This window comes from Taudactylus pleione, unplaced genomic scaffold (genome assembly GCF_031769625.1).
Source record: "Taudactylus pleione unplaced genomic scaffold, aTauple2 ptg000182l, whole genome shotgun sequence".
In the NCBI taxonomy this organism is placed as follows: domain Eukaryota; kingdom Metazoa; phylum Chordata; class Amphibia; order Anura; family Myobatrachidae; genus Taudactylus; species Taudactylus pleione.
The window spans coordinates 1,109,516-1,136,831 of NW_028284584.1; the positions used below are offsets into that span (position 1 = coordinate 1,109,516).

At 43.9% G+C, this 27,316-nt stretch overlaps 1 protein-coding gene across 1 annotated transcript in view; it reads right to left on the reverse strand.

The window, feature by feature from the left end:
- Window positions 1–27,316, reverse strand: part of AMPD3 (adenosine monophosphate deaminase 3) — a 446,942-nt gene that overhangs the window by 195,553 nt on the left and 224,073 nt on the right. The window contains exons 10-11 of the mRNA XM_088476082.1: window positions 14,533–14,659; window positions 8,404–8,567 (exon numbers count right to left, since the gene is read on the reverse strand). Coding sequence (XP_088332208.1) covers window positions 8,404–8,567; window positions 14,533–14,659 — 291 coding nt within the window. The remainder of the gene's footprint in view (window positions 1–8,403; window positions 8,568–14,532; window positions 14,660–27,316) is intronic.

The following is a 27,316-nucleotide window of genomic DNA, read 5'->3' on the forward strand; positions in this document are numbered from 1 at the left end:
TGTACTGTATGTATAGGTGTGACAGACCCCCGGTATGTATGTGATACTGTCCTGTAGGTAAGTGTCCCTGGATGTAACACACACAGCAGCCAGCAGAGGGTGTATGAGCTATAATACTATAGTACTCTGTACTGTATGTATAGGTGTGACAGACCCCCGGTATGTATGTGATACTGCCCTGTAGGTAAGTGTCCCTGGATGTAACACACACAGCAGCCAGCAGAGGGTGTATGAGTTATAATACTATAGTACTCTGTACTGTATGTATAGGTGTGACAGACCCCCGGTATGTGTGTGATACTGCCCTGTAGGTAAGTGTCCCTGGATGTATCACACACAGCAGCCAGCAGAGGGTGTATGAGCTATAATACTATAGTACTCTGTACTGTATGTATAAGTGTGACAGACCCCCGGTATGTATGTGATACTGCCCTGTAGGTAAGTGTCCCGGGATGTATCACACACAGCAGCCAGCAGAGGGTGTATGAGCTATAATACTATAGTACTCTGTACTGTATGTATAGGTGTGACAGACCCCCGGTATGTATGTGATACTGCCCTGTAGGTAAGTGTCCCTGGATGTATCACACACAGCAGCCAGCAGAGGGTGTATGAGCTATAATACTATAGTACTCTGTACTGTATGTATAGGTGTGACAGACCCCCGGTATGTATGTGATACTGCCCTGTAGGTAAGTGTCCCTGGATGTATCACACACAGCAGCCAGCAGAGGGTGTATGAGCTATAATACTATAGTACTCTGTACTGTATGTATAGGTGTGACAGACCCCCGGTATGTATGTGATACTGTCCTGTAGGTAAGTGTCCCTGGATGTATCACACACAGCAGCCAGCAGAGGGTGTATGAGCTATAATACTATAGTACTCTGTACTGTATGTATAGGTGTGACAGACCCCCGGTATGTATGTGATACTGCCCTGTAGGTAAGTGTCCCTGGATGTATCACACACAGCAGCCAGCAGAGGGTGTATGAGCTATAATACTATAGTACTCTGTACTGTATATATAGGTGTGACAGACCCACGGTATGTATGTGATACTGCCCTGTAGGTAAGTGTCCCTGGATGTATCACACACAGCAGCCAGCAGAGGGTGTATGAGCTATAATACTATAGTACTCTGTACTGTATGTATAGGTGTGACAGACCCCGGTATGTATGTGATACTGCCCTGTAGGTAAGTGTCCCTGGATGTAACACACACATCAGCCAGCAGAGGGTGTATGAGCTATAATACTATAGTACTCTGTACTGTATGTATATGTGTGACAGACCCCCGGTATGTTTGTGATACTGTCCTGTAGGTAAGTCTCCCTGGATGTATCACACACAGCAGCCAGCAGAGGGTGTATGAGCTATAATACTATAGTACTCTGTACTTTATGTATAGGTGTGACAGACCCCCGGTATGTATGTGATACTGCCCTGTAGGTAAGTGTCCCTGGATGTAAAACACACAGCAGCCAGCAGAGGGTGTATGAGCTATAATACTATAGTACTCTGTACTGTATGTATAGGTGTGACAGACCCCCGGTATGTATGTGATACTGTCCTGTAGGTAAGTGTCCCTGGAGGTATCACACACATCAGCCAGCAGAGGGTGTATGAGTTATAATACTATAGTACTCTGTACTGTATGTATAGGAGTGACAGACCCCCGGTATGTATGTGATACTGCCCTGTAGGTAAGTGTCCCTGGATGTATCACACAGCAGCCAGCAGAGGGTGTATGAGCTATAATACTATAGTACTCTGTACTGTATGTATAGGAGTGACAGACCCCCGGTATGTATGTGATACTGTCCTGTAGGTAAGTGTCCCTGGATGTAACACACACATCAGCCAGCAGAGGGTGTATGAGCTATAATACTATAGTACTCTGTACTGTATGTATAGGTGTGACAGACCCCCGGTATGTATGTGATACTGCCCTGTAGGTAAGTGTCCCTGGATGTATCACACACAGCAGCCAGCAGAGGGTGTATGAGCTATAATACTATAGTACTCTGTACTGTATATATAGGTGTGACAGACCCCCGGTATGTATGTGATACTGCCCTGTAGGTAAGTGTCCCTGGATGTATCACACACAGCAGCCAGCAGAGGGTGTATGAGCTATAATACTATAGTACTCTGTACTGTATGTATAGGTGTGACAGACCCCCGGTATGTATCTGATACTGCCCTGTAGGTAAGTGTCCCTGGATGTATCACACACAGCAGCCAGCAGAGGGTGTATGAGCTATAATACTATAGTACTCTGTACTGTATGTATAGGTGTGACAGACCCCCAGTATGTATCTGATACTGCCCTGTAGGTAAGTGTCCCTGGATGTATCACACACAGCAGCCAGCAGAGGGTGTATGAGCTATAATACTATAGTACTCTGTACTGTATGTATAGGAGTGACAGACCCCCGGTATGTATGTGATACTGTCCTGTAGGTAAGTGTCCCGTGATGTATCACACACAGCAGCCAGCAGAGGGTGTATGAGCTATAATACTATAGTACTCTGTACTGTATATATAGGTGTGACAGACCCCCGGTATGTATGTGATACTGTCCTGTAGGTAAGTGTCCCTGGAGGTATCACACACAGCAGCCAGCAGAGGGTGTATGAGCTATAATACTATAGTACTCTGTACTGTATGTATAGGAGTGACAGACCCCCGGTATGTATGTGATACTGTCCTGTAGGTAAGTGTCCCGTGATGTATCACACACATCAGCCAGCAGAGGGTGTATGAGCTATAATACTATAGTACTCTGTACTGTATGTATAGGTGTGACAGACCCCTGGTATGTATGTGATACTGCCCTGTAGGTAAGTGTCCCTGGATGTAACACACACAGCAGCCAGCAGAGGGTGTATGAGCTATAATACTATAGTACTCTGTACTGTATGTATAGGTGTGACAGACCCCCGGTATGTATGTGATACTGTCCTGTAGGTAAGTGTCCCTGGATGTAACACACACAGCAGCCAGCAGAGGGTGTATGAGCTATAATACTATAGTACTCTGTACTGTATGTATAGGTGTGACAGACCCCCGGTATGTATGTGATACTGCCCTGTAGGTAAGTGTCCCTGGATGTATCACACACAGCAGCCAGCAGAGGGTGTATGAGTTATAATACTATAGTACTCTGTACTGTATGTATAGGTGTGACAGACCCCCGGTATGTATGTGATACTGCCCTGTAGGTAAGTGTCCCTGGATGTATCACACACAGCAGCCAGCAGAGGGTGTATGAGCTATAATACTATAGTACTCTGTACTGTATGTATAGGTGTGACAGACCCCCGGTATGTATGTGATACTGCCCTGTAGGTAAGTGTCCCTGGATGTAACACACACATCAGCCAGCAGAGGGTGTATGAGCTATAATACTATAGTACTCTGTACTGTATGTATATGTGTGACAGACCCCCGGTATGTTTGTGATACTGTCCTGTAGGTAAGTCTCCCTGGATGTATCACACACATCAGCCAGCAGAGGGTGTATGAGCTATAATACTATAGTACTCTGTACTGTATGTATATGTGTGACAGACCCCCGGTATGTATGTGATACTGTCCTGTAGGTAAGTGTCCCTGGATGTATCACACACAGCAGCCAGCAGAGGGTGTATGAGCTATAATACTATAGTACTCTGTACTGTATGTATATGTGTGACAGACCCCCGGTATGTATGTGATACTGCCCTGTAGGTAAGTGTCCCTGGATGTATCACACACAGCAGCCAGCAGAGGGTGTATGAGCTATAATACTATAGTACTCTGTACTGTATGTATAGGTGTGACAGACCCCCGGTATGTGTGTGATACTGTCCTGTAGGTAAGTGTCCCTGGAGGTATCACACACAGCAGCCAGCAGAGGGTGTATGAGCTATAATACTATAGTACTCTGTACTGTATGTATAGGTGTGACAGACCCCCGGTATGTATGTGATACTGTCCTGTAGGTAAGTGTCCCGTGATGTATCACACACATCAGCCAGCACAGGGTGTATGAGCTATAATACTATAGTACTCTGTACTGTATGTATAGGTGTGACAGACCCCCGGTATGTATGTGATACTGCCCTGTAGGTAAGTGTCCCTGGATGTAACACACACAGCAGCCAGCAGAGGGTGTATGAGCTATAATACTATAGTACTCTGTACTGTATGTATAGGTGTGACAGACCCCTGGTATGTATGTGATACTGCCCTGTAGGTAAGTGTCCCTGGATGTATTACACAGCAGCCAGCAGAGGGTGTATGAGCTATAATACTATAGTACTCTGTACTGTATGTATAGGTGTGACAGACCCCCGGTATGTATGTGATACTGCCCTGTAGGTAAGTGTCCCTGGATGTATTACACAGCAGCCAGCAGAGGGTGTATGAGCTATAATACTATAGTACTCTGTACTGTATGTATAGGTGTGACAGACCCCTGGTATGTATGTGATACTGCCCTGTAGGTAAGTGTCCCTGGATGTATCACACACAGCAGCCAGCAGAGGGTGTATGAGCTATAATACTATAGTACTCTGTACTGTATGTATAGGTGTGACAGACCCCCGGTATGTATGTGATACTGTCCTGTAGGTAAGTGTCCCTGGATGTATCACACACAGCAGCCAGCAGAGGGTGTATGAGCTATAATACTATAGTACTCTGTACTGTATGTATAGGTGTGACAGACCCCCGGTATGTATGTGATACTGTCCTGTAGGTAAGTGTCCCTGGATGTAACACACACAGCAGCCAGCAGAGGGTGTATGAGCTATAATACTATAGTACTCTGTACTGTATGTATAGGTGTGACAGACCCCCGGTATGTATGTGATACTGCCCTGTAGGTAAGTGTCCCTGGATGTAACACACACATCAGCCAGCAGAGGGTGTATGAGCTATAATACTATAGTACTCTGTACTGTATGTATAGGTGTGACAGACCCCCGGTATGTATGTGATACTGCCCTGTAGGTAAGTGTCCCTGGATGTAACACACACAGCAGCCAGCAGAGGGTGTATGAGCTATAATACTATAGTACTCTGTACTGTATATATAGGTGTGACAGACCCCCGGTATGTGTGTGATACTGTCCTGTAGGTAAGTGTCCCTGGATGTAACACACACATCAGCCAGCAGAGGGTGTATGAGCTATAATACTATAGTACTCTGTACTGTATGTATAGGTGTGACAGACCCCCGGTATGTATGTGATACTGTCCTGTAGGTAAGTGTCCCTGGATGTATCACACAGCAGCCAGCAGAGGGTGTATGAGCTATAATACTATAGTACTCTGTACTGTATGTATAGGTGTGACAGACCCCCGGTATGTGTGTGATACTGTCCTGTAGGTAAGTGTCCCTGGATGTATCACACACAGCAGCCAGCAGAGGGTGTATGAGCTATAATACTATATTACTCTGTACTGTATGTATAGGTGTGACAGACCCCCGGTATGTATGTGATACTGCCCTGTAGGTAAGTGTCCCTGGATGTATCACACACAGCAGCCAGCAGAGGGTGTATGAGCTATAATACTATAGTACTCTGTACTGTATGTATAGGTGTGACAGACCCCCGGTATGTATGTGATACTGCCCTGTAGGTAAGTGTCCCTGGATGTATCACACACAGCAGCCAGCAGAGGGTGTATGAGCTATAATACTATAGTACTCTGTACTGTATGTATAGGAGTGACAGACCCCCGGTATGTATGTGATACTGTCCTGTAGGTAAGTGTCCCTGGATGTATCACACACAGCAGCCAGCAGAGCGTGTATGAGCTATAATACTATAGTACTCTGTACTGTATATATAGGTGTGACAGACCCCCGGTATGTATGTGATACTGTCCTGTAGGTAAGTGTCCCTGGATGTATCACACACATCAGCCAGCAGAGGGTGTATGAGCTATAATACTATAGTACTCTGTACTGTATGTATAGGTGTGACAGACCCCCGGTATGTATGTATGTGATACTGTCCTGTAGGTAAGTGTCCCTGGATGTATCACACAGCAGCCAGCAGAGGGTGTATGAGCTATAATACTATATTACTCTGTACTGTATGTATAGGTGTGACAGACCCCCGGTATGTATGTGATACTGCCCTGTAGGTAAATGTCCCTGGAGGTATCACACACATCAGCCAGCAGAGGGTGTATGAGCTATAATACTATAGTACTCTGTACTGTATGTATAGGTGTGACAGACCCCCGGTATGTATGTGATACTGCCCTGTAGGTAAGTGTCCCTGGATGTATCACACACAGCAGCCAGCAGAGGGTGTATGAGCTATAATACTATAGTACTCTGTACTGTATGTATAGGAGTGACAGAACCCCGGGATGTATGTGATACTGTCCTGTAGGTAAGTGTCCCTGGATGTAACACACACAGCAGCCAGCAGAGGGTGTATGAGCTATAATACTATATTACTCTGTACTTTATGTATAGGTGTGACAGACCCCCGGTATGTGTGTGATACTGTCCTGTAGGTAAGTGTCCCTGGAGGTATCACACACATCAGCCAGCAGAGGGTGTATGAGCTATAATACTATAGTACTCTGTACTGTATGTATAGGTGTGACAGACCCCCGGTATGTATGTGATACTGCCCTGTAGGTAAGTGTCCCTGGATGTATCACACACAGCAGCCAGCAGAGGGTGTATGAGCTATAATACTATAGTACTCTGTACTGTATGTATAGGAGTGACAGACCCCCGGTATGTATGTGATACTGTCCTGTAGGTAAGTGTCCCTGGATGTATCACACACAGCAGCCAGCAGAGGGTGTATGAGCTATAATACTATAGTACTCTGTACTGTATGTATAGGTGTGACAGACTCCCGGTATGTATGTGATACTGCCCTGTAGGTAAGTGTCCCTGGATGTATCACACACAGCAGCCAGCAGAGGGTGTATGAGCTATAATACTATAGTACTCTGTACTGTATGCATAGGAGTGACAGACCCCCGGTATGTATGTGATACTGTCCTGTAGGTAAGTGTCCCTGGATGTATCACACACAGCAGCCAGCAGAGGGTGTATGAGCTATAATACTATAGTACTCTGTACTGTATGTATAGGTGTGACAGACTCCCGGTATGTATGTGATACTGCCCTGTAGGTAAGTGTCCCTGGATGTATCACACACAGCAGCCAGCAGAGGGTGTATGAGCTATAATACTATATTACTCTGTACTGTATGTATAGGTGTGACAGACCCCCGGTATGTATGTGATACTGCCCTGTAGGTAAGTGTCCCTGGATGTATTACACAGCAGCCAGCAGAGGGTGTATGAGCTATAATACTATAGTACTCTGTACTGTATGCATAGGAGTGACAGACCCCCGGTATGTATGTGATACTGTCCTGTAGGTAAGTGTCCCTGGATGTATCACACAGCAGCCAGCAGAGGGTGTATGAGCTATAATACTATAGTACTCTGTACTGTATGTATAGGTGTGACAGACCCCCGGTATGTATGTGATACTGCCCTGTAGGTAAGTGTCCCTGGATGTAACACACACATCAGCCAGCAGAGGGTGTATGAGCTATAATACTATAGTACTCTGTACTGTATGTATAGGAGTGACAGACCCCCGGTATGTATGTGATACTGTCCTGTAGGTAAGTGTCCCTGGATGTATCACACAGCAGCCAGCAGAGGGTGTATGAGCTATAATACTATATTACTCTGTACTGTATGTATAGGTGTGACAGACCCCCGGTATGTATGTGATACTGCCCTGTAGGTAAGTGTACCTGGATGTAACACACACATCAGCCAGCAGAGGGTGTATGAGCTATAATACTATATTACTCTGTACTGTATGTATAGGTGTGACAGACCCCCGGTATGTATGTGATACTGTCCTGTAGGTAAGAGTCCCTGGATGTATCACACACAGCAGCCAGCAGAGGGTGTATGAGCTATAATACTATAGTACTCTGTACTGTATGTATAGGTGTGACAGACCCCCGGTATGTATGTGATACTGTCCTGTAGGTAAGTGTCCCTGGATGTATCACACACAGCAGCCAGCAGAGGGTGTATGAGCTATAATACTATAGTACTCTGTACTGTATGTATAGGTGTGACAGACCCCCGGTATGTATGTGATACTGCCCTGTAGGTAAGTGTCCCTGGATGTAACACACACAGCAGCCAGCAGAGGGTGTATGAGCTATAATACTATAGTACTCTGTACTGTATGTATAAGTGTGACAGACCCCCGGTATGTATGTGATACTGCCCTGTAGGTAAGTGTCCCTGGATGTATCACACACAGCAGCCAGCAGAGGGTGTATGAGTTGTATTTCAGGCTTTAGCATGCACCTGTCACTCATACTCAGGGGCCACTCACTTGCGTAGATTGTTGAGCAGCATAATGTTGGCGTACATATAGTACAAATAGTAGCTGTAGGGTGGGTTCTGTTCACGCGTCCACTGGTCGGGGGTCGGACTCCTGTTAGAGAACATGTGGTCATTGTGCTTGGATTCATCATCAACGCTGTCAAAGCCTGTGACCTGGAAGAAGAGACATATATCCTATCATATGTAATAGAGACAGAGAACATGGAAACTCGCCCAATGTAATAGAGACAGAGAACATGGAAACTCACCCAATGTAATAGAGACAGAGAACATGGAAATTCACCCATTGTAATAGACAGAGAACATGGAAACTCACCCATTGTAATAGAGACAGAGAACATGGAAACTCGCCCAATGTAATAGACAGAGAACATGGAAACTCGCCCAATGTAAAAGAGACAGAGAACATGGAAACTCGCCCAATGTAATAGACAGAGAACATGGAAACTCGCCCAATGTAATAGAGACAGAGAACATGGAAACTCGCCCAATGTAATAGAGACAGAGAACATGGAAACTCGCCCATTGTAATAGACAGAGAACATGGAAACTCACCCAATGTAATAGACAAAGAACATGGAAACTCACCCATTGTAATAGACAGATAACATGGAAATTCACCCAATGTAATAGACAGATAAAATGGAAACTCACCCATTGTAATAGACAAAGAACATGGAAATTCACCCAATGTAATAGACAGAGAACATGGAAACTCCCCCAATGTAATAGAGGCAGAGAACATGGAAACTCACCCATTGTAATAGACAAAGAACATGGAAACTCACCCATTGTAATAGACAAAGAACATGGAAACTCACCCATTGTAATAGACAGAGAACATGGAAACTCACCCATTGTAATAGACAAAGAACATGGAAATTCACCCATTGTAATAGACAAAGAACATGGAAACTCACCCAAAGTAATAGACAGAGAACATGGAACTCACCCAATGTAATAGAGACAGAGAACATGGAAACTCACCCATTGTAATAGACAAAGAACATGGAAACTCACCCATTGTAATAGACAAAGAACATGGAAACTCACCCAATGTAATACACAGAGAACATGGAAACTCACCCAATGTAATAGAGACAGAGAACATGGAAACTTGCCCAATGTAATAGAGTCAGAGAACATGGAAGCTCGCCCACTGTAATAGAGTCAGAGAACATGGAAACTCGCCCAATGTAATAGACGGAGAACATGGAAACTTGCCCAATGTAATAGACAGAGAACATGGAAAATCGCCCAGTGTAATAGAGACAGAGAACATGGAAACTCACCCATTGTAATAGACAAAGAACATGGAAACTCACCCATTGTAATAGACAAAGAACATGGAAACTCACCCAATGTAATAGACAGAGAACATGGAAACTCACCCAATGTAATAGAGACAGAGAACATGGAAACTCGCCCAATGTAATAGAAGGAGAACATGGAAACTCACCCAATGTTTTAGACGGAGAACATAGAAACTCGCCCAATGTAATAGACAGAGAACATGGAAACTCGCCCAATGTAATAGACAAAGAACATGGAAAAACGCCCAATGTAATAGACAGAGAACATGGAAACTCACCCAATGTAATAGACAGAGAACATGGAAACTCACCCAATGTAATAGACAGAGATCATGGAAACTCACCCAATGTAATAGAGACAGAGAACATGGAAACTCACCCATTGTAATAGAAAAAGAACATGGAAACTCAACCATTGTAATATACAAAGAACATGGAAACTCACCCAATGTAATAGAGACAGAGAACATGGAAGCTCGCCCAATGTAATAGAGTCAGAGAACATGGAACCTCGCCCAATGTAATAGACAGAGAACATGGAAGCTCACCCAATGTAATAGAGACAGAGAACATGGAGACTCGCCCAATGTAATAGAGACAGAGAACATGGAAACTCACCCACTGTAATAGACAAACAACAAGGAAACTCGACCAATGTAATAGACAGAGAACATGGAAACTCACCCATTGTAATAGACAGAGAACATGGAAACTCGCCCAATGTAACAGAGATAGAGAACATGGAAGCTCACCCAATGTAATAGAGTCTGAGAACATGGAAACTCGCCCAAAGTAATAGAGTCTGAGAACATGGGAACTCACCCAATGTAATAGACAGAGAACAAGGAAACTCGGCCAATGTAATAGAGTCCGAGAACATGGGAACTCACCCATTGTAATAGACAGAGAACATGGAAACCTGCCCAATGTAATAGAGAGAGAACATGGAAACTCGCCCAATGTAATAGAGTCAGAGAACATGGAAAGAGCGCCCAATGTAATTGTCAGAAAACATGGAAACTCACCCAATGTAATAGAGAACATGGAGACTCACCCAATGAAATAGACAGAGAACATGGAAACTCGCCCAGTGTAATAGAGAACATGGAGACTCACCCAATGTAATAGACAGAGAACATGGAAACTCACCCAATGTAATAGAGACAGAGAACATGGAAACTCACCCATTGTAATAGACAAAGAACATGGAAACTCACCCATTGTAATAGACAGAGAACATGGAAACTCACCCAATGTAATAGAGACAGAGAACATGGAAACACCCAATGTAATAGAGAACATGGAAAATCGCCCAATGTAGTACAGTCTGAGAACATGGAAATTCGCCCAATGTAATAGGCAGAGAACATGGAAACTCGAAACTCGCACAATGTAATAGACAGAGAACATGGAAACTCGTCCAATTTAATAGAGAATATGGAGACTCGCCCAATGTAATAGAGAACATGGAGACTCGGCCAATGTAATAGACAGAGAAAATGGAAACTCGCCCAATGTAATAGACAGAGAACATGGAAACTCGCCCAATGTAATAGAGTCAGAGAACATGGAAACTCGCCCAATGTAATAGAGTCTGAGAACATGGAATCTCTCCCAATGTAAGAGTCTGAGAACATGCAAACTCGCCCAATGTAATAGTCAGAGAACATGAAAACTCGGCCAATGTAATGGAGTCCGAGAACACGGGAACTCAGGCAATGTAATAGTCAGAGAACATGGAAACTCGCCCAATTTAATAGACAGAGAACATGGAAACTTGCCCAATGTAATAGAGTCAGAGAACATGGAAACTCGCTCAATGTAATAGAGTCTGAGAACATGGAAACTCACCCAATGTAATAGACAGAGAACATGGAAACTTGCCCAATGTAATAGACAGAGAACATGGAAACTTGTCCAATGTAATAGAGAACATGGAGACTCGGCCAATGTAATAGACAGAAAAAATGGAAACTCGCCCAATGTAATAGTAAGAGAACATGAAAACTCGGCCAATGTAATAGAGAACATGAAAACTCACCCAATGTAATGAACAGAGAACATGGAAACTCGCCCAATGTAATAGACAGACAACATGAAAACTCGGCCAACTTAATAGAGTCCGAGAACATGGAAACTCGCACAATGTAATAGAGTCTGAGAACATGGAAACTCACCCAATATAATAGAGAACATGAAAACTCGCCCAATGTAATAGAGTCCAAGAACATGGAAACTCGCCCAATGTAATAGACATAGAACATGGGAACTCAGGCAATGTAATAGACAGAGAACATGGAAACTCACCCAATGTAATAGAGTCTGAGAACATGGAAACTCGCCCAATGTAATAGAGAACATGAAAACTCGCCCAATGTAATAGAGTCTGAGAACATGGAAACCCGCACAATGTAATAGAGTCTGAGAACATGGAAACTCGCACAATGTAATAGAGTCTGAGAACATGGAAACTTGCCCAATGTAATACAGTCAGAGAACATGGGAACTCAGGCAATGTAATAGACAGAGAATATGGATACTCGCCCAATGTAATAGAGTCAGAGAACATGAAAACTCACCCAATGTAATAGACAGAGAACATGGAAACTCGCCCAATGTAATAGACAGACAACATGAAAACTCGGCCAACTTAATAGAGTCTGAGAACATGGAAACTCGCCCGATGTAATAGACAGAGGGGGCCTGATTCAGACCCGGTCGCAAGCGATGAGCGCTCGCAACCTGGTCGATGGTGGCTCAGAGCGCATGCACACGACGGAGCCGCCTCCATGCGTGAGACCCGGATAGTGACGGGCAATATGTTGCTGCGGGTCTCGCACCAAAGGGGGAACAAGAACACTCACCCAATGTAATAGAGTCCGAGAACATGGGAACTCAGGCAATGTAATAGACAGAGAACATGGAAACTCGCCCAATGTAATAGAGTCAGAGAACATGCCGAAAGCTCTCTGGGGCTTGCGGCCACGAGACCTTACCACAAGGTTCTCGTCGCAAGCCCGATGGTCGCGATGGTCTTGACCATTGCAATCATCATCCTGGCCGCTCGCATTAGCTGTGGGTGGCAACACACAGCAATGCGCTCCATAAAAACAAAAAAAGACGCCCTGATTCAGAGCGAGCGCTCTGTCAGAGCATCCGGCTCTGAATCAGGGCCAAAGAACATGGAAACTCGCCCAATGTAATAGAGTCAGAGAACATGAAAACTCGCACAATGTAATAGAGTCAGAGAACATGGAAACTCACCCAATGTAATAGAGAACATGAAAACTCGCCCAATGTAATAGAGTCCGAGAACATGGAAACTCGCCCAATGAAATAGACAGAGAACATGAAAACTCACCCAATGTAATAGAGTCAGAGAAAATGGGAACTCGCCCAATGTAATAGAGTCTGAGAACATGGGAACTCGCCCAATGTAATAGAGTCTGAGAACATGGGAACTCGCCCAATGTAATAGAGAACATGGAAACTCGCCCATTGTAATAGAGTCTGAGAACATGGGAACTCGCCCAATGTAATAGAGTCTGAGAACATGGGAACTCGCATGTTTTTAGACTCGAAAAACTCTCATGATTTAAATCCTCCTCCAGATATTTTCCCATATTGAAGATAAAACGCGACCAATGGGATAGGTTACTGCTAAACTCTCACCCTATTACATTTGGCCCATGGTAATAAAACAATAGTATTAATTAAACATAAAATAAATATTCATAAAATTATTCATCAATTCAAGTCTAATATCTGTACTCTAATGTCACCTGTAGAGATAATCTCCACTGTCCTTTTATGTTGCAAGTTCTTTAATAGTTATATATATTTAATTGTCCATTAGCCATGTAGATATATAAGGAGATCGGATGCAGTCATTATATTGTGAATATGTGGGAAATGCAGAATCTCTGTATAATTACCCAGCATCCTCTCCTCGATACTGCTGGGGATACATACCGGTCTGGACTGCACTCCCATCACGGTAAGTACTCTATCACTGCCTGGAGAAAGACCCCTAGCGATGCCGCATTCAGCATGTAACCGGCTCAGCTGGAAGGTGGTCCCGTTGTGGCTCCTCTGGCTGGAGATGAAAGCAGAAAGTGGGACGGATGGAATGATGGCCACTGACGCGTTTCTCTGCCTATTGCCAGTTTCCTCAGAGGGTTGGAGTATATGTAATCGCTATTACATTAGGATTATCATATATATTTAGGTATTAGACTTGTTCATGAATTGATGGATAAGTTTATGAATATTTATTTTATGTTTAATTAATACTATTGTTTTATAACCATATGCATAAAAGCGTGCCATAAGGAACAAAATATATCTCATAGCTCTTGTGTAATTATGAATGGATGGAGACAGAGGCTGAATATAGGCAGGACTGAGTTATTACTAATTGAGTCAGGCACAGTTATGTAACCACTGAGCCAACGGGATCACTATGCAGCATAAACCAGAATAGCAGAGGAACGCTACACTACAGCGCTACCAGCCCACCACGGGGATAGAGGGCTACACATTGTGCCTGAGTCTGTAATCATAGATGACCTGAGGTCAGCATGTACAGTGTGGGTGACAGTGTCCACCCTCCTCACCCACAAATGGCCCCCACACCGCAGAGTGAAGAAGCTGGCCTCAGCGAGGCCAGGAGACGGCTGAAAGATGACGTGGTTGTGATAGGGAATAGGGGAGGGGGGAATACTGGGTCCAATATACTAGCACTGTATATATATATATATATATATATATGTACAAATAGATTCTATCCCTTCTCCATAACTTACATAGTTTAGGAAAAGGTGCAGCTCCTTGTGATCCAAGGGGTTAATTGTTGCCTCAAACAACGGTAAGAAAATGTTTTCTATCATCTTTCCAAAATCTGGAAGGATCTTCTTTGATGCAAAAATATCACTGGAAGACACAATGGATCATTAGGCCAATAGATTATTATTATTTATTATAAGCTGTAACTCTGAAGGCATTATAGGAGGCCTACGACCTGGGTGCTAATATTTTTGGCTTTATACATTAATGGTTTTTCCAACTGATACAATTATAGGGAAACATGATTCATATTTATTCTTTTGTATATTTTAAAACAATATTAGGAGCACATTTATCAAGAGAAATATGTGGAATATCCACTGAAAACAGCTGTTTTCAAGGGAAACTCACAAATATCAATCATCCCTAGAATGTATCTACGGAGATAAATCTTCAGCGGACCCTCCATTTGTGATCAAAAAAACTGACCCCTTACTGTATGCTTGTCAGGATGTGGCCTGGAATCGGCCGCTACTCACCTCCACGCCGGCGTCCTTGGGCTTAGGTGTTCAGTCGCTGGGAGTGGAGGTGAGTGGTGTCTGAGTATTCTCCCTGGGGTCTGCTAGGGCTTCCGTGCATGTGTCCTGGTTCCCGGGGTGCCGGGCATGGACACAGCCATGTTGGTCCATATCACCTGACTAGTCTCTCTCAATGGTAGTCCTGTGGTCACACAGCTGATCCCCTGATCCAATGACCAGCTACCCAGGGGTATTTGAGTCTGGCTCAAGGAAAAGGAAACTGCTGTTCAACTCCGCTGTTCCATTAAATGTTATGCTCTCCAGTGTTTTCCACGAAGTATCTACAGTGTGTTGTTTCAGCCCTCATGCTGACCTTCAGTGTTACTAGTATTAGCTCCCGTGCTAATTCCCAGTGTGTTATTTCATCTCTCTCACAGAGCTCCAGTGTTACTTGTATTAGCTCCCGTGCTAATTCCCAGTGTGTTATTTCATCTCTCTCACAGAGCTCCAGTGTTACTTGTATTAGCTCCCATGCTAATTCTCAGCGTGTTACTTTATCTCTCTCACAGAGCTCCAGTGTTACTTGTATTAGCTCCCATGCTAATTCTCAGCGTGTTACTTCATCTCTCTCACAGAGCTCCAGTGTTACTTGTGTTAGCTCCCATGCTAATTCTCAGCGTGTTACTTCACCTCTCTCACAGAGCTCCAGTGTTACTAGTATTAGCTCCCATGCTAATTCTCAGCGTGTTACTTTATCTCTCTCATAGAACTTCAGTGTTACTTGTATTAGCTCCCATGCTAATTCTCAGCGTGTTACTTCATCTCTCTCTCAGAACTCCAGTGTTACTTGTGTTAGCTCCCATGCTAATTCTAAGCGTGTTACTTCATCTCTCTCATAGAACTTCAGTGTTACTTGTGTTAGCTCCCATGCTAATTCTCAGCGTGTTACTTCATCTCTCTCACAGAGCTCCAGTGTTACTTGTATTAGCTCCCATGCTAATTCTCAGCGTGTTACTTCATCTCTCTCACAGAACTCCAGTGTTACTTGTATTCGCTCCCATGCTAATTCTCAGCGTGTTACTTCAGCTCTCTCACAGAACTCCAGTGTTACTTGTGTTAGCTCCCATGCTAATTCTCAGCATGATACTTCATCTCTCTCACAGAACTCCAGTGTTACTTGTATTAGCTCCCATGCTAATACTCAGCATGTTACTTCATCTCACTCACAGAGCTCCAGTGTTACTTGTGTTAGCTCCCATGCTAATTCCCAGCGTGTTACTTCATCTCTCTCACAGAGCTCCAGTGTTACTTGTATTAGCTCCCATGCTAATTATTCTCAGCGTGTTACTTCATCTCTCTCACAGAGCTCCAGTGTTACTTGTATTAGCTCCCATGCTAATTCCCAGCGTGTTACTTCATCTCTCTCACAGAGCTCCAGTGTTACTTGTAATAGCTCCCATGCTAATTCTCAGCGTGTTACTTCAGCTCTCTCACAGAGCTCCAGTGTTACTTGTATTAGCTCCCATGCTAATTCTCAGCGTGTTACTTCAGCTCTCTCACAGAACTCCAGTGTTACTTGCATTAGCTCCCATGCTAATTCTCAGCGTGTTACTTCATCTCTCTCACAGAACTCCAGTGTTACTTGTATTAGCTCCCATGCTAATTCTCAGCGTGTTACTTCATCTCTCTCACAGAGCTCCAGTGTTACTTGTGTTAGCTCCCATGCTAATTCTCAGGGTGTTACTTCAGCTCTCTCACAGAACTCCAGTGTTACTTGTATTAGCTCCCATGCTAATTCTCAGTGTGTTACTTCATCTCTCTCACAGAGCTCCAGTGTTACTTGTATTAGCTCCCATGCTAATTCTCAGCGTGTTACTTCATCTCTCTCACAGAGCTCCAGTGTTACTTGTGTTAGCTCCCATGCTAATTCTCAGTGTGTTACTTCAGTTCTCTCACAGAACTCCAGTGTTACTTGTATTCGCTCCCATGCTAATTCTCAGCGTATTACTTCATCTCTCTCACAGAGCTCCAGTGTTACTTGTATTAGCTCCCATGCTAATACTCAGCATGTTACTTCATCTCTCTCACAGTGCTCCAGTGTTACTTGTATTCGCTCCCATGCTAATTCCCAGCGTGTTACATCATCTCACTCACAGAGCTCCAGTGTTACTTGTGTTAGCTCCCATGCTAATTCTCAGCGTGTTACTTCAGCTCTCTCACAGAGCTCCAGTGTTACTTGTATTAGCTCCCATGCTAATTCTCAGCGTGTTACTTCAGCTCTCTCACAGAGCTCCAGTGTTACTTGTATTAGCTCCCATGCTAATTCTCAGCGTGTTACTTCATCTATCTCACAGAGCTCCAGTGTTACTTGTATTAGCTCCCATGCTAATTCTCAGCGTGTTACTTCAGCTCTCTCACAGAACTCCAGTGTTACTTGTGTTAGCTCCCATGCTAATTCTCAGCGTGTTACTTCAGCTCTCTCACAGAACTCCAGTGTTACTTGTATTAGCTCCCATGCTAATTCTCAGCATGATACTTCATCTCTCTCACAGAGCTCCAGTGTTACTTGTGTTAGCTCCCATGCTAATTCTCAGCGTGTTACTTCATCTCTCTCACAGAGCTCCAGTGTTACTTGTATTAGCTCCCATGCTGATTCTCAGCGTGTTACTTCATCTCTCTCACAGAACTCCAGTGTTACTTGTATTAGCTCCCATGCTAAATCTCAGCGTGTTACTTAATATCTCTCACAGAACTCCAGTGTTACTTGTATTCGCTCCCATGCTAATTCCCAGCGTGTTACTTTAGCTCTCTTACAGAGCTCCAGTGTTACTTGTGTTAGCTCCCATGCTAATTCTCAGCGTGTTACTTCATCTCTCTCACAGAGCTCCAGTGTTACTTGTATTAGCTCCCATGCTGATTCTCAGCGTGTTACTTCATCTCTCTCACAGAACTCCAGTGTTACTTGTATTAGCTCCCATGCTAAATCTCAGCGTGTTACTTAATATCTCTCACAGAACTCCAGTGTTACTTGTATTCGCTCCCATGCTAATTCCCAGCGTGTTACTTTAGCTCTCTTACAGAGCTCCTGTGTTACTTGTATTAGCTCCCATGCTAATTCTCAGCGTGTTACTTCATCTCTCTCACAGAGCTCCAGTGTTACTTGTGTTAGCTCCAGTGTTACTTGTGTTAGCTCCCATGCTAATTCTCTGCGTGTTACTTCATCTCTCTCACAGAGCTCCAGTGTTACTTGTATTAGCTCCCATGCTAATTCTCACCGTGTTACTTCAGCTCTCTCACAGAACTCCAGTGTTACTTGTATTCGCTCCCATGCTAATTCCCAGCGTGTTACTTCATCTCACTCACAGAGCTCCAGTGTTACTTGTGTTAGCTCCCATGCTAATTCTCAGCGTGTTACTTCATCTCTCTCACAGAACACCAGTGTTACTTGTATTAGCTCCCATGCTAACTCTCAGCGTGTTACTTCAGCTCTCTCACAGAGCTCCAGTGTTTACTTGTATTAGCTCCCATGCTAATTCTCAGTGTGTTATTTCGTCTCTCTCACAGAGCTCCAGTGTTACTTGTATTAGCTCCCATGCTAATTCTCAGCGTGTTACTTCATCTCTCTCACAGAGCTCCAGTGTTACTTGTATTAGCTCCCATGCTGATTCTCAGCGTGTTACTTCATCTCTCTCACAGAATTCCAGTGTTACTTGTATTCGCTCCCATGCTAATTCTCAGCGTATTACTTCATCTCTCTCACAGAGCTCCAGTGTTACTTGTATTAGCTCCCATGCTAATTCTCAGCATGTTACTTCATCTCTCTCACAGAGCTCCAGTGTTACTTGTATTAGCTCCCATGCTAATTCTCAGCGTGTTACTTCATCTCTCTCACAGAGCTCCAGTGTTACTTGTATTAGCTCCCATGCTGATTCTCAGCGTGTTACTTCATCTCTCTCACAGAACTCCAGTGTTACTTGTATTAGCTCCCATGCTAATTCTCAGCGTATTACTTCATCTCTCTCACAGAGCTCCAGTGTTACTTGTATTAGCTCCCATGCTGATTCTCAGCGTGTTACTTCAGCTCTCTCGCAGAACTCCAGTGTTACTTGTGTTAGCTCCCATGCTAATTCTCTGCGTGTTACATCATCTCTCTCACAGAGCTCCAGTGTTACTTGTGTTAGTTCCCATGCTAATTCTCAGTGTGTTACTTCATCTCTCTCACAGAGCTCCAGTGTTACTTGTATTAGCTCCCATGCTAATTATTCTAGGCGTGTTATTTCGTCTCTCTCACAGAGCTCCAGTGTTACTTGTGTTAGCTCCCATGCTGATTCTCAGCGTGTTACTTCAGCACTCTCGCAGAACTCCAGTGTTACTTGTATTAGCTCCCATGCTAAATCTCAGCGTGCTACTTAATCTCTCTCACAGAACTCCAGTGTTACTTGTATTCGCTCCCATGCTAATTCCCAGCGTGTTACTTTAGCTCTCTTACAGAGCTCCTGTGTTACTTGTATTAGCTCCCATGCTAATTCTCAGCGTGTTACTTCATCTCTCTCACAGAGCTCCAGTGTTACTTGTGTTAGCTCCAGTGTTACTTGTGTTAGCTCCCATGCTAATTCTCTGCGTGTTACTTCATCTCTCTCACAGAGCTCCAGTGTTACTTGTGTTAGCTCCCATGCTAATTCTCAGCGTGTTACTTCATCTCTCTCACAGAACTCCAGTGTTACTTGTATTAGCTCCCATGCTAATTCTCAGCGTGTTACTTCAGCTCTCTCACAGAACTCCACTGTTACTTGTATTAGCTCCCATGCTAATTCTCAGCGTGTTACTTCAGCTCTCTCACAGAACTCCAGTGTTACTTGTATTAGCTCCCATGCTAATTCTCAGCGTGTTACTTCATCTCTCTCACAGAACTCCAGTGTTACTTGTATTAGCTCCCATGCTAATTCCCAGTGTGTTACTTCATCTCTCTCACAGAACTCCAATGTTACTAGTATTAGCTCCCATGCTAATTCTCAGCGTGTTACTTCATCTCTCTCACAGAGCTCCAGTGTTACTTGTATTAGCTCCCATGCTAATTCTCAGTGTGTTACTTCATCTCTCTCACAGAACTCCAGTGTTACTTGTATTAGCTCCCATGCTAATTCTCAGCGTGTTACTTCATCTCTCTCACAGAACTCCAGTGTTACTTGTATTAGCTCCCATGCTAATTCTCAGCGTGTTACTTCAGCTCTCTCACAGAGCTCCAGTGTTACTTGTATTAGCTCCCATGCTAATTCCCAGCGTGTTACTTTAGCTCTCTTACAGAGCTCCTGTGTTACTTGTATTAGCTCCCATGCTAATTCTCAGCGTGTTACTTCATCTCTCTCACAGAACTTCAGTGTTACTTGTATTAGCTCCCATGCTAATTCCCAGTGTGTTACTTCATCTCTCTCACAGAACTCCAATGTTACTAGTATTAGCTCCCATGCTAATTCTCAGCGTGTTACTTCATCTCTCTCACAGAGCTCCAGTGTTACTTGTGTTAGCTCCAGTGTTACTTGTATTAGCTCCCATGCTAATTCTCAGCGTGTTACTTCATCTCTCTCACAGAACTCCAGTGTTACTTGTATTAGCTCCCATGCTAATTCTCAGCGTGTTACTTCAGCTCTCTCACAGAGCTCCTGTGTTACTTGTATTAGCTCCCATGCTAATTCCCAGCGTGTTACTTTAGCTCTCTTACAGAGCTCCTGTGTTACTTGTATTAGCTCCCATGCTAATTCTCAGCGTGTTACTTCATCTCTCTCACAGAGCTCCAGTGTTACTTGTGTTAGCTCCAGTGTTACTTGTGTTAGCTCCCATGCTAATTCTCTGCGTGTTACTTCATCTCTCTCACAGAGCTCCAGTGTTACTTGTGTTAGCTCCCATGCTAATTCTCAGCGTGTTACTTCATCTCTCTCACAGAACTCCAGTGTTACTTGTATTAGCTCCCATGCTAATTCTCAGCGTGTTACTTCAGCTCTCTCACAGAACTCCAGTGTTACTTGTATTAGCTCCCATGCTAATTCTCAGCGTGTTACTTCATCTCTCTCACAGAACTCCAGTGTTACTTGTATTAGCTCCCATGCTAATTCTCAGCGTGTTACTTCAGCTCTCTCACAGAACTCCAGTGTTACTTGTATTAGCTCCCATGCTAATTCTCAGCGTGTTACTTCATCTCTCTCACAGAACTCCAGTGTTACTTGTATTAGCTCCCATGCTAATTCTCAGCGTGTTACTTCATCTCTCTCACAGAGCTCCTGTGTTACTTGAATTAGCTCCCATGCTAATTCTCAGTGTGTTACTTCATCTCTCTCACAGAGCTCCAGTGTTACTTGTATTAGCTCCCATGCTAATTCCCAGTGTGTTACTTCATCTCTCTCACAGAGCTCCAGTGTTACTTGTGTTAGCTCCCATGCTAATTCTCAGCGTGTTACTTTAGCTCTCTTACAGAGCTCCTGTGTTACTTGTGTTAGCTCCCATGCTAATTCCCAGCGTGTTACTTCATCTCTCTCACAGAGCTCCTGTGTTACTTGTGTTAGCTCCCATGCTAATTCCCAGCGTGTTACTTCATCTCTCTCACAGAGCTCCTGTGTTACTTTTATTAGCTCTCAAATAATTCTCAGCGTGTTACTTCAGCTCTCTCACAGAACTCCAGTGTTCCTTGTATTAGCTCCCATGCTAATTCTCAGCTTGTTACTTCAGCTCTCTCGCAGAACTTCAGTGTTACTTGTGTTAGCTCCTATGCTAATTCTCAGCGTGTTACTTCATCTCTCTCACAGAGCTCCAGTATTACTTGTGTTAGCTCCCATGCTAATACTCAGCATGTTACTTTAGCTCTCTCACAGAACTCCAGTGTTACTTGTATTAGCTCCCATGCTAATTCTCAGCGTGTTACTTCATCTCTCTCACAGAGCTCCAGTGTTGCTTGTATTAGCTCCCATGCTAATTCCCAGCGTGTTACTTCATCTCTCTCACAGAGCTCCAGTGTAACTTGTATTAGCTCCCATGCTAATTCTCAGTGTGTTACTTCATCTCTCTCACAGAACTCCAGTGTTACTTGTATTAGCTCCCATGCTAATTCTCAGTGTGTTACTTCATCTCTCTCACAGAATTCCAGTGTTACTTGTATTAGCTCCCATGCTAATTCTCAGTGTGTTACTTCATCTCTCTCACAGAGCTCCAGTGTTACTTGTATTAGCTCCCATGCTAATTCTCAGCGTGTTACTTCATCTCTCTCACAGAACTCCAGTGTTACTTGTATTAGCTCCCATGCTAATTCCCAGCGTGTTACTTCAGCTCTCTCACAGAGCTCCAGTGTTACTTGTATTAGCTCCCATGCTAATTCCCAGCATGTTACTTTAGCTCTCTTACAGAGCTCCTGTGTTACTTGTATTAGCTCCCATGCTAATTCTCAGCGTGTTACTTCATCTCTCTCACAGAGCTCCAGTGTTACTTGTGTTAGCTCCAGTGTTACTTGTGTTAGCTCCCATGCTAATTCTCTGCGTGTTACTTCATCTCTCTCACAGAGCTCCAGTGTTACTTGTGTTAGCTCCCATGCTAATTCTCAGCGTGTTACTTCATCTCTCTCACAGAACTCCAGTGTTACTTGTATTAGCTCCCATGCTAATTCTCAGTGTGTTACTTCAGCTCTCTCACAGAACTCCAGTGTTACTTGTATTAGCTCCCATGCTAATTCTCAGCGTGTTACTTCATCTCTCTCACAGAACTCCAGTGTTACTTGTATTAGCTCCCATGCTAATTCCCAGTGTGTTACTTCATCTCTTTCACAGAACTCCAATGTTACTAGTATTAGCTCCCATGCTAATTCTCAGCGTGTTACTTCATCTCTCTCACAGAGCTCCAGTGTTACTTGTATTAGCTCCCATGCTAATTCTCAGTGTGTTACTTCATCTCTCTCACAGAACTCCAGTGTTACTTGTATTAGCTCCCATGCTAATTCTCAGCGTGTTACTTCATCTCTCTCACAGAACTCCAGTGTTACTTGTATTAGCTTCCATGCTAATTCTCAGCGTGTTACTTCAGCTCTCTCACAGAGCTCCAGTGTTACTTGTATTAGCTCCCATGCTAATTCCCAGCGTGTTACTTTAGCTCTCTTACAGAGCTCCTGTGTTACTTGTATTAGCTCCCATGCTAATTCTCAGCGTGTTACTTCATCTCTCTCACAGAACTCCAGTGTTACTTGTATTAGCTCCCATGCTAATTCCCAGTGTGTTACTTCATCTCTCTCACAGAACTCCAATGTTACTAGTATTAGCTCCCATGCTAATTCTCAGCGTGTTACTTCATCTCTCTCACAGAGCTCCAGTGTTACTTGTATTAGCTCCCATGCTAATTCTCAGCGTGTTACTTCAGCTCTCTCACAGAACTCCAGTGTTACTTGTATTAGCTCCCATGCTAATTCTCAGCGTGTTACTTCAGCTCTCTCACAGAGCTCCAGTGTTACTTGTATTAGCTCCCATGCTAATTCCCAGCGTGTTACTTTAGCTCTCTTACAGAGCTCCTGTGTTACTTGTATTAGCTCCCATGCTAATTCTCAGCGTGTTACTTCATCTCTCTCACAGAGCTCCAGTGTTACTTGTGTTAGCTCCAGTGTTACTTGTATTAGCTCCCATGCTAATTCTCAGCGTGTTACTTCATCTCTCTCACAGAACTCCAGTGTTACTTGTATTAGCTCCCATGCTAATTCTCAGCATGTTACTTCAGCTCCCTCACAGAGCTCCAGTGTTACTTGTATTAGCTCCCATGCTAATTCCCAGCGTGTTACTTTAGCTCTCTTACAGAGCTCCTGTGTTACTTGTATTAGCTCCCATGCTAATTCTCAGCGTGTTACTTCATCTCTCTCACAGAGCTCCAGTGTTACTTGTGTTAGCTCCAGTGTTACTTGTGTTAGCTCCCATGCTAATTCTCTGCGTGTTACTTCATCTCTCTCACAGAGCTCCAGTGTTACTTGTGTTAGCTCCCATGCTAATTCTCAGCGTGTTACTTCATCTCTCTCACAGAACTCCAGTGTTACTTGTATTAGCTCCCATGCTAATTCTCAGCGTGTTACTTCAGCTCTCTCACAGAACTCCACTGTTACTTGTATTAGCTCCCATGCTAATTCTCAGCGTGTTACTTCATCTCTCTCACAGAACTCCAGTGTTACTTGTATTAGCTCCCATGCTAATTCTCAGCGTGTTACTTCAGCTCTCTCACAGAACTCCAGTGTTACTTGTATTAGCTCCCATGCTAATTCTCAGCGTGTTACTTCATCTCTCTCACAGAACTCCAGTGTTACTTGTATTAGCTCCCATGCTAATTCTCAGCGTGTTACTTCATCTCTCTCACAGAGCTCCTGTGTTACTTGTATTAGCTCCCATGCTAATTCTCAGTGTGTTACTTCATCTCTCTCACAGAGCTCCAGTGTTACTTGTATTAGCTCCCATGCTAATTCCCAGCGTGTTACTTCATCTCTCTCACAGAGCTCCAGTGTTACTTGTGTTAGCTCCCATGCTAATTCTCAGCGTGTTACTTTAGCTCTCTTACAGAGCTCCTGTGTTACTTGTGTTAGCTCCCATGCTAATTCCCAGCGTGTTACTTCATCTCTCTCACAGAGCTCCTGTGTTACTTGTGTTAGCTCCCATGCTAATTCCCAGCGTGTTACTTTAGCTCTCTTACAGAGCTCCTGTGTTACTTGTATTAGCTCCCATGCTAATTCTCAGCGTGTTACTTCATCTCTCTCACAGAGCTCCAGTGTTACTTGTGTTAGCTCCAGTGTTACTTGTGTTAGCTCCCATGCTAATTCTCTGCGTGTTACTTCATCTCTCTCACAGAGCTCCAGTGTTACTTCTGTTAGCTCCCATGCTAATTCTCAGCGTGTTACTTCATCTCTCTCACAGAACTCCAGTGTTACTTGTATTAGCTCCCATGCTAATTCTCAGCGTGTTACTTCAGCTCTCTCACAGAACTCCAGTGTTACTTGTATTAGCTCCCATGCTAATTCTCAGCGTGTTACTTCATCTCTCTCACAGAACTCCAGTGTTACTTGTATTAGCTCCCATGCTAATTCCCAGTGTGTTACTTCATCTCTCTCACAGAACTCCAATGTTACTAGTATTAGCTCCCATGCTAATTCTCAGCGTGTTACTTCATCTCTCTCACAGAGCTCCAGTGTTACTTGTATTAGCTCCCATGCTAATTCTCAGTGTGTTACTTCATCTCTCTCACAGAACTCCAATGTTACTTGTATTAGCTCCCATGCTAATTCTCAGCGTGTTACTTCATCTCTCTCACAGAACTCCAGTGTTACTTGTATTAGCTCCCATGCTAATTCTCAGCGTGTTACTTCAGCTCTCTCACAGAGCTCCAGTGTTACTTGTATTAGCTCCCATGCTAATTCCCAGCGTGTTACTTTAGCTCTCTTACAGAGCTCCTGTGTTACTTGTATTAGCTCCCATGCTAATTCTCAGCGTGTTACTTCATCTCTCTCACAGAACTCCAGTGTTACTTGTATTAGCTCCCATGCTAATTCCCAGTGTGTTACTTCATCTCTCTCACAGAACTCCAATGTTACTAGTATTAGCTCCCATGCTAATTCTCAGCGTGTTACTTCATCTCTCTCACAGAGCTCCAGTGTTACTTGTATTAGCTCCCATGCTAATTCTCAGCGTGTTACTTCAGCTCTCTCACAGAACTCCAGTGTTACTTGTATTAGCTCCCATGCTAATTCTCAGCGTGTTACTTCAGCTCTCTCACAGAGCTCCAGTGTTACTTGTATTAGCTCCCATGCTAATTCCCAGCGTGTTACTTTAGCTCTCTTACAGAGCTCCTGTGTTACTTGTATTAGCTCCCATGCTAATTCTCAGCGTGTTACTTCATCTCTCTCACAGAGCTCCAGTGTTACTTGTGTTAGCTCCAGTGTTACTTGTATTAGCTCCCATGCTAATTCTCAGCGTGTTACTTCATCTCTCTCACAGAACTCCAGTGTTACTTGTATTAGCTCCCATGCTAATTCTCAGCATGTTACTTCAGCTCTCTCACAGAGCTCCAGTGTTACTTGTATTAGCTCCCATGCTAATTCCCAGCATGTTACTTTAGCTCTCTTACAGAGCTCCTGTGTTACTTGTATTAGCTCCCATGCTAATTCTCAGCGTGTTACTTCATCTCTCTCACAGAGCTCCAGTGTTACTTGTGTTAGCTCCAGTGTTACTTGTGTTAGCTCCCATGCTAATTCTCTGCGTGTTACTTCATCTCTCTCACAGAGCTCCAGTGTTACTTGTGTTAGCTCCCATGCTAATTCTCAGCGTGTTACTTCATCTCTCTCACAGAACTCCAGTGTTACTTGTATTAGCTCCCATGCTAATTCTCAGCGTGTTACTTCAGCTCTCTCACAGAACTCCAGTGTTACTTGTATTAGCTCCCATGCTAATTCTCAGCGTGTTACTTCATCTCTCTCACAGAACTCCAGTGTTGCTTGTATTAGCTCCCATGCTAATTCCCAGCGTGTTACTTCATCTCTCTCACAGAGCTCCAGTGTTACTTGTATGAGCTCCCATGCTAATTCTCAGTGTGTTACTTCATCTCTCTCACAGAACTCCAGTGTTACTTGTATTAGCTCCCATGCTAATTCTCAGTGTGTTACTTCATCTCTCTCACAGAGCTCCAGTGTTACTTGTATAAGCACCCATGCTAATTCTCAGCGTGTTACTTCATCTCTCACAGAGCTCCAGTGTTACTTGTGTTAGCTCCCATGCTAATTCTCAGCGTGTTACTTCATCTCTCTCACAGAACTCCAGTGTTACTTGTATTAGCTCCCATGCTAATTCTCAGTGTGTTACTTTAGCTCTCTCACAGAGCTCCAGTGTTACTTGTGTTAGCTCCCATGCTAATTCTCAGCGTGTTACTTCATCTCTCTCACAGAGCTCCAGTGTTACTTGTATTAGCTCCCATGCTAATTCTCAGCGTGTTACTTCATCTCTCTCACAGAGCTCCAGTGTTACTTGTATTAGCTCCCATGCTAACTCTCAGCGTGTTACTTCAGCTCTCTCACAGAACTCCAGTGTTACTTGTATTAGCTCCCGTGCTAATTCCCAGCGTGTTACTTCATCTCGCTCACAGAACTCCAGTGTTACTTGTGTTAGCTCCCATGCTAATTCTCAGCGTGTTACTTCATCTCTCTCACAGAGCTCCAGTGTTACTTGTATAAGCTCCCATGCTAATTCTCAGCGCGTTACTTCATCTCTCTCACAGAGCTCCAGTGTTACTTGTA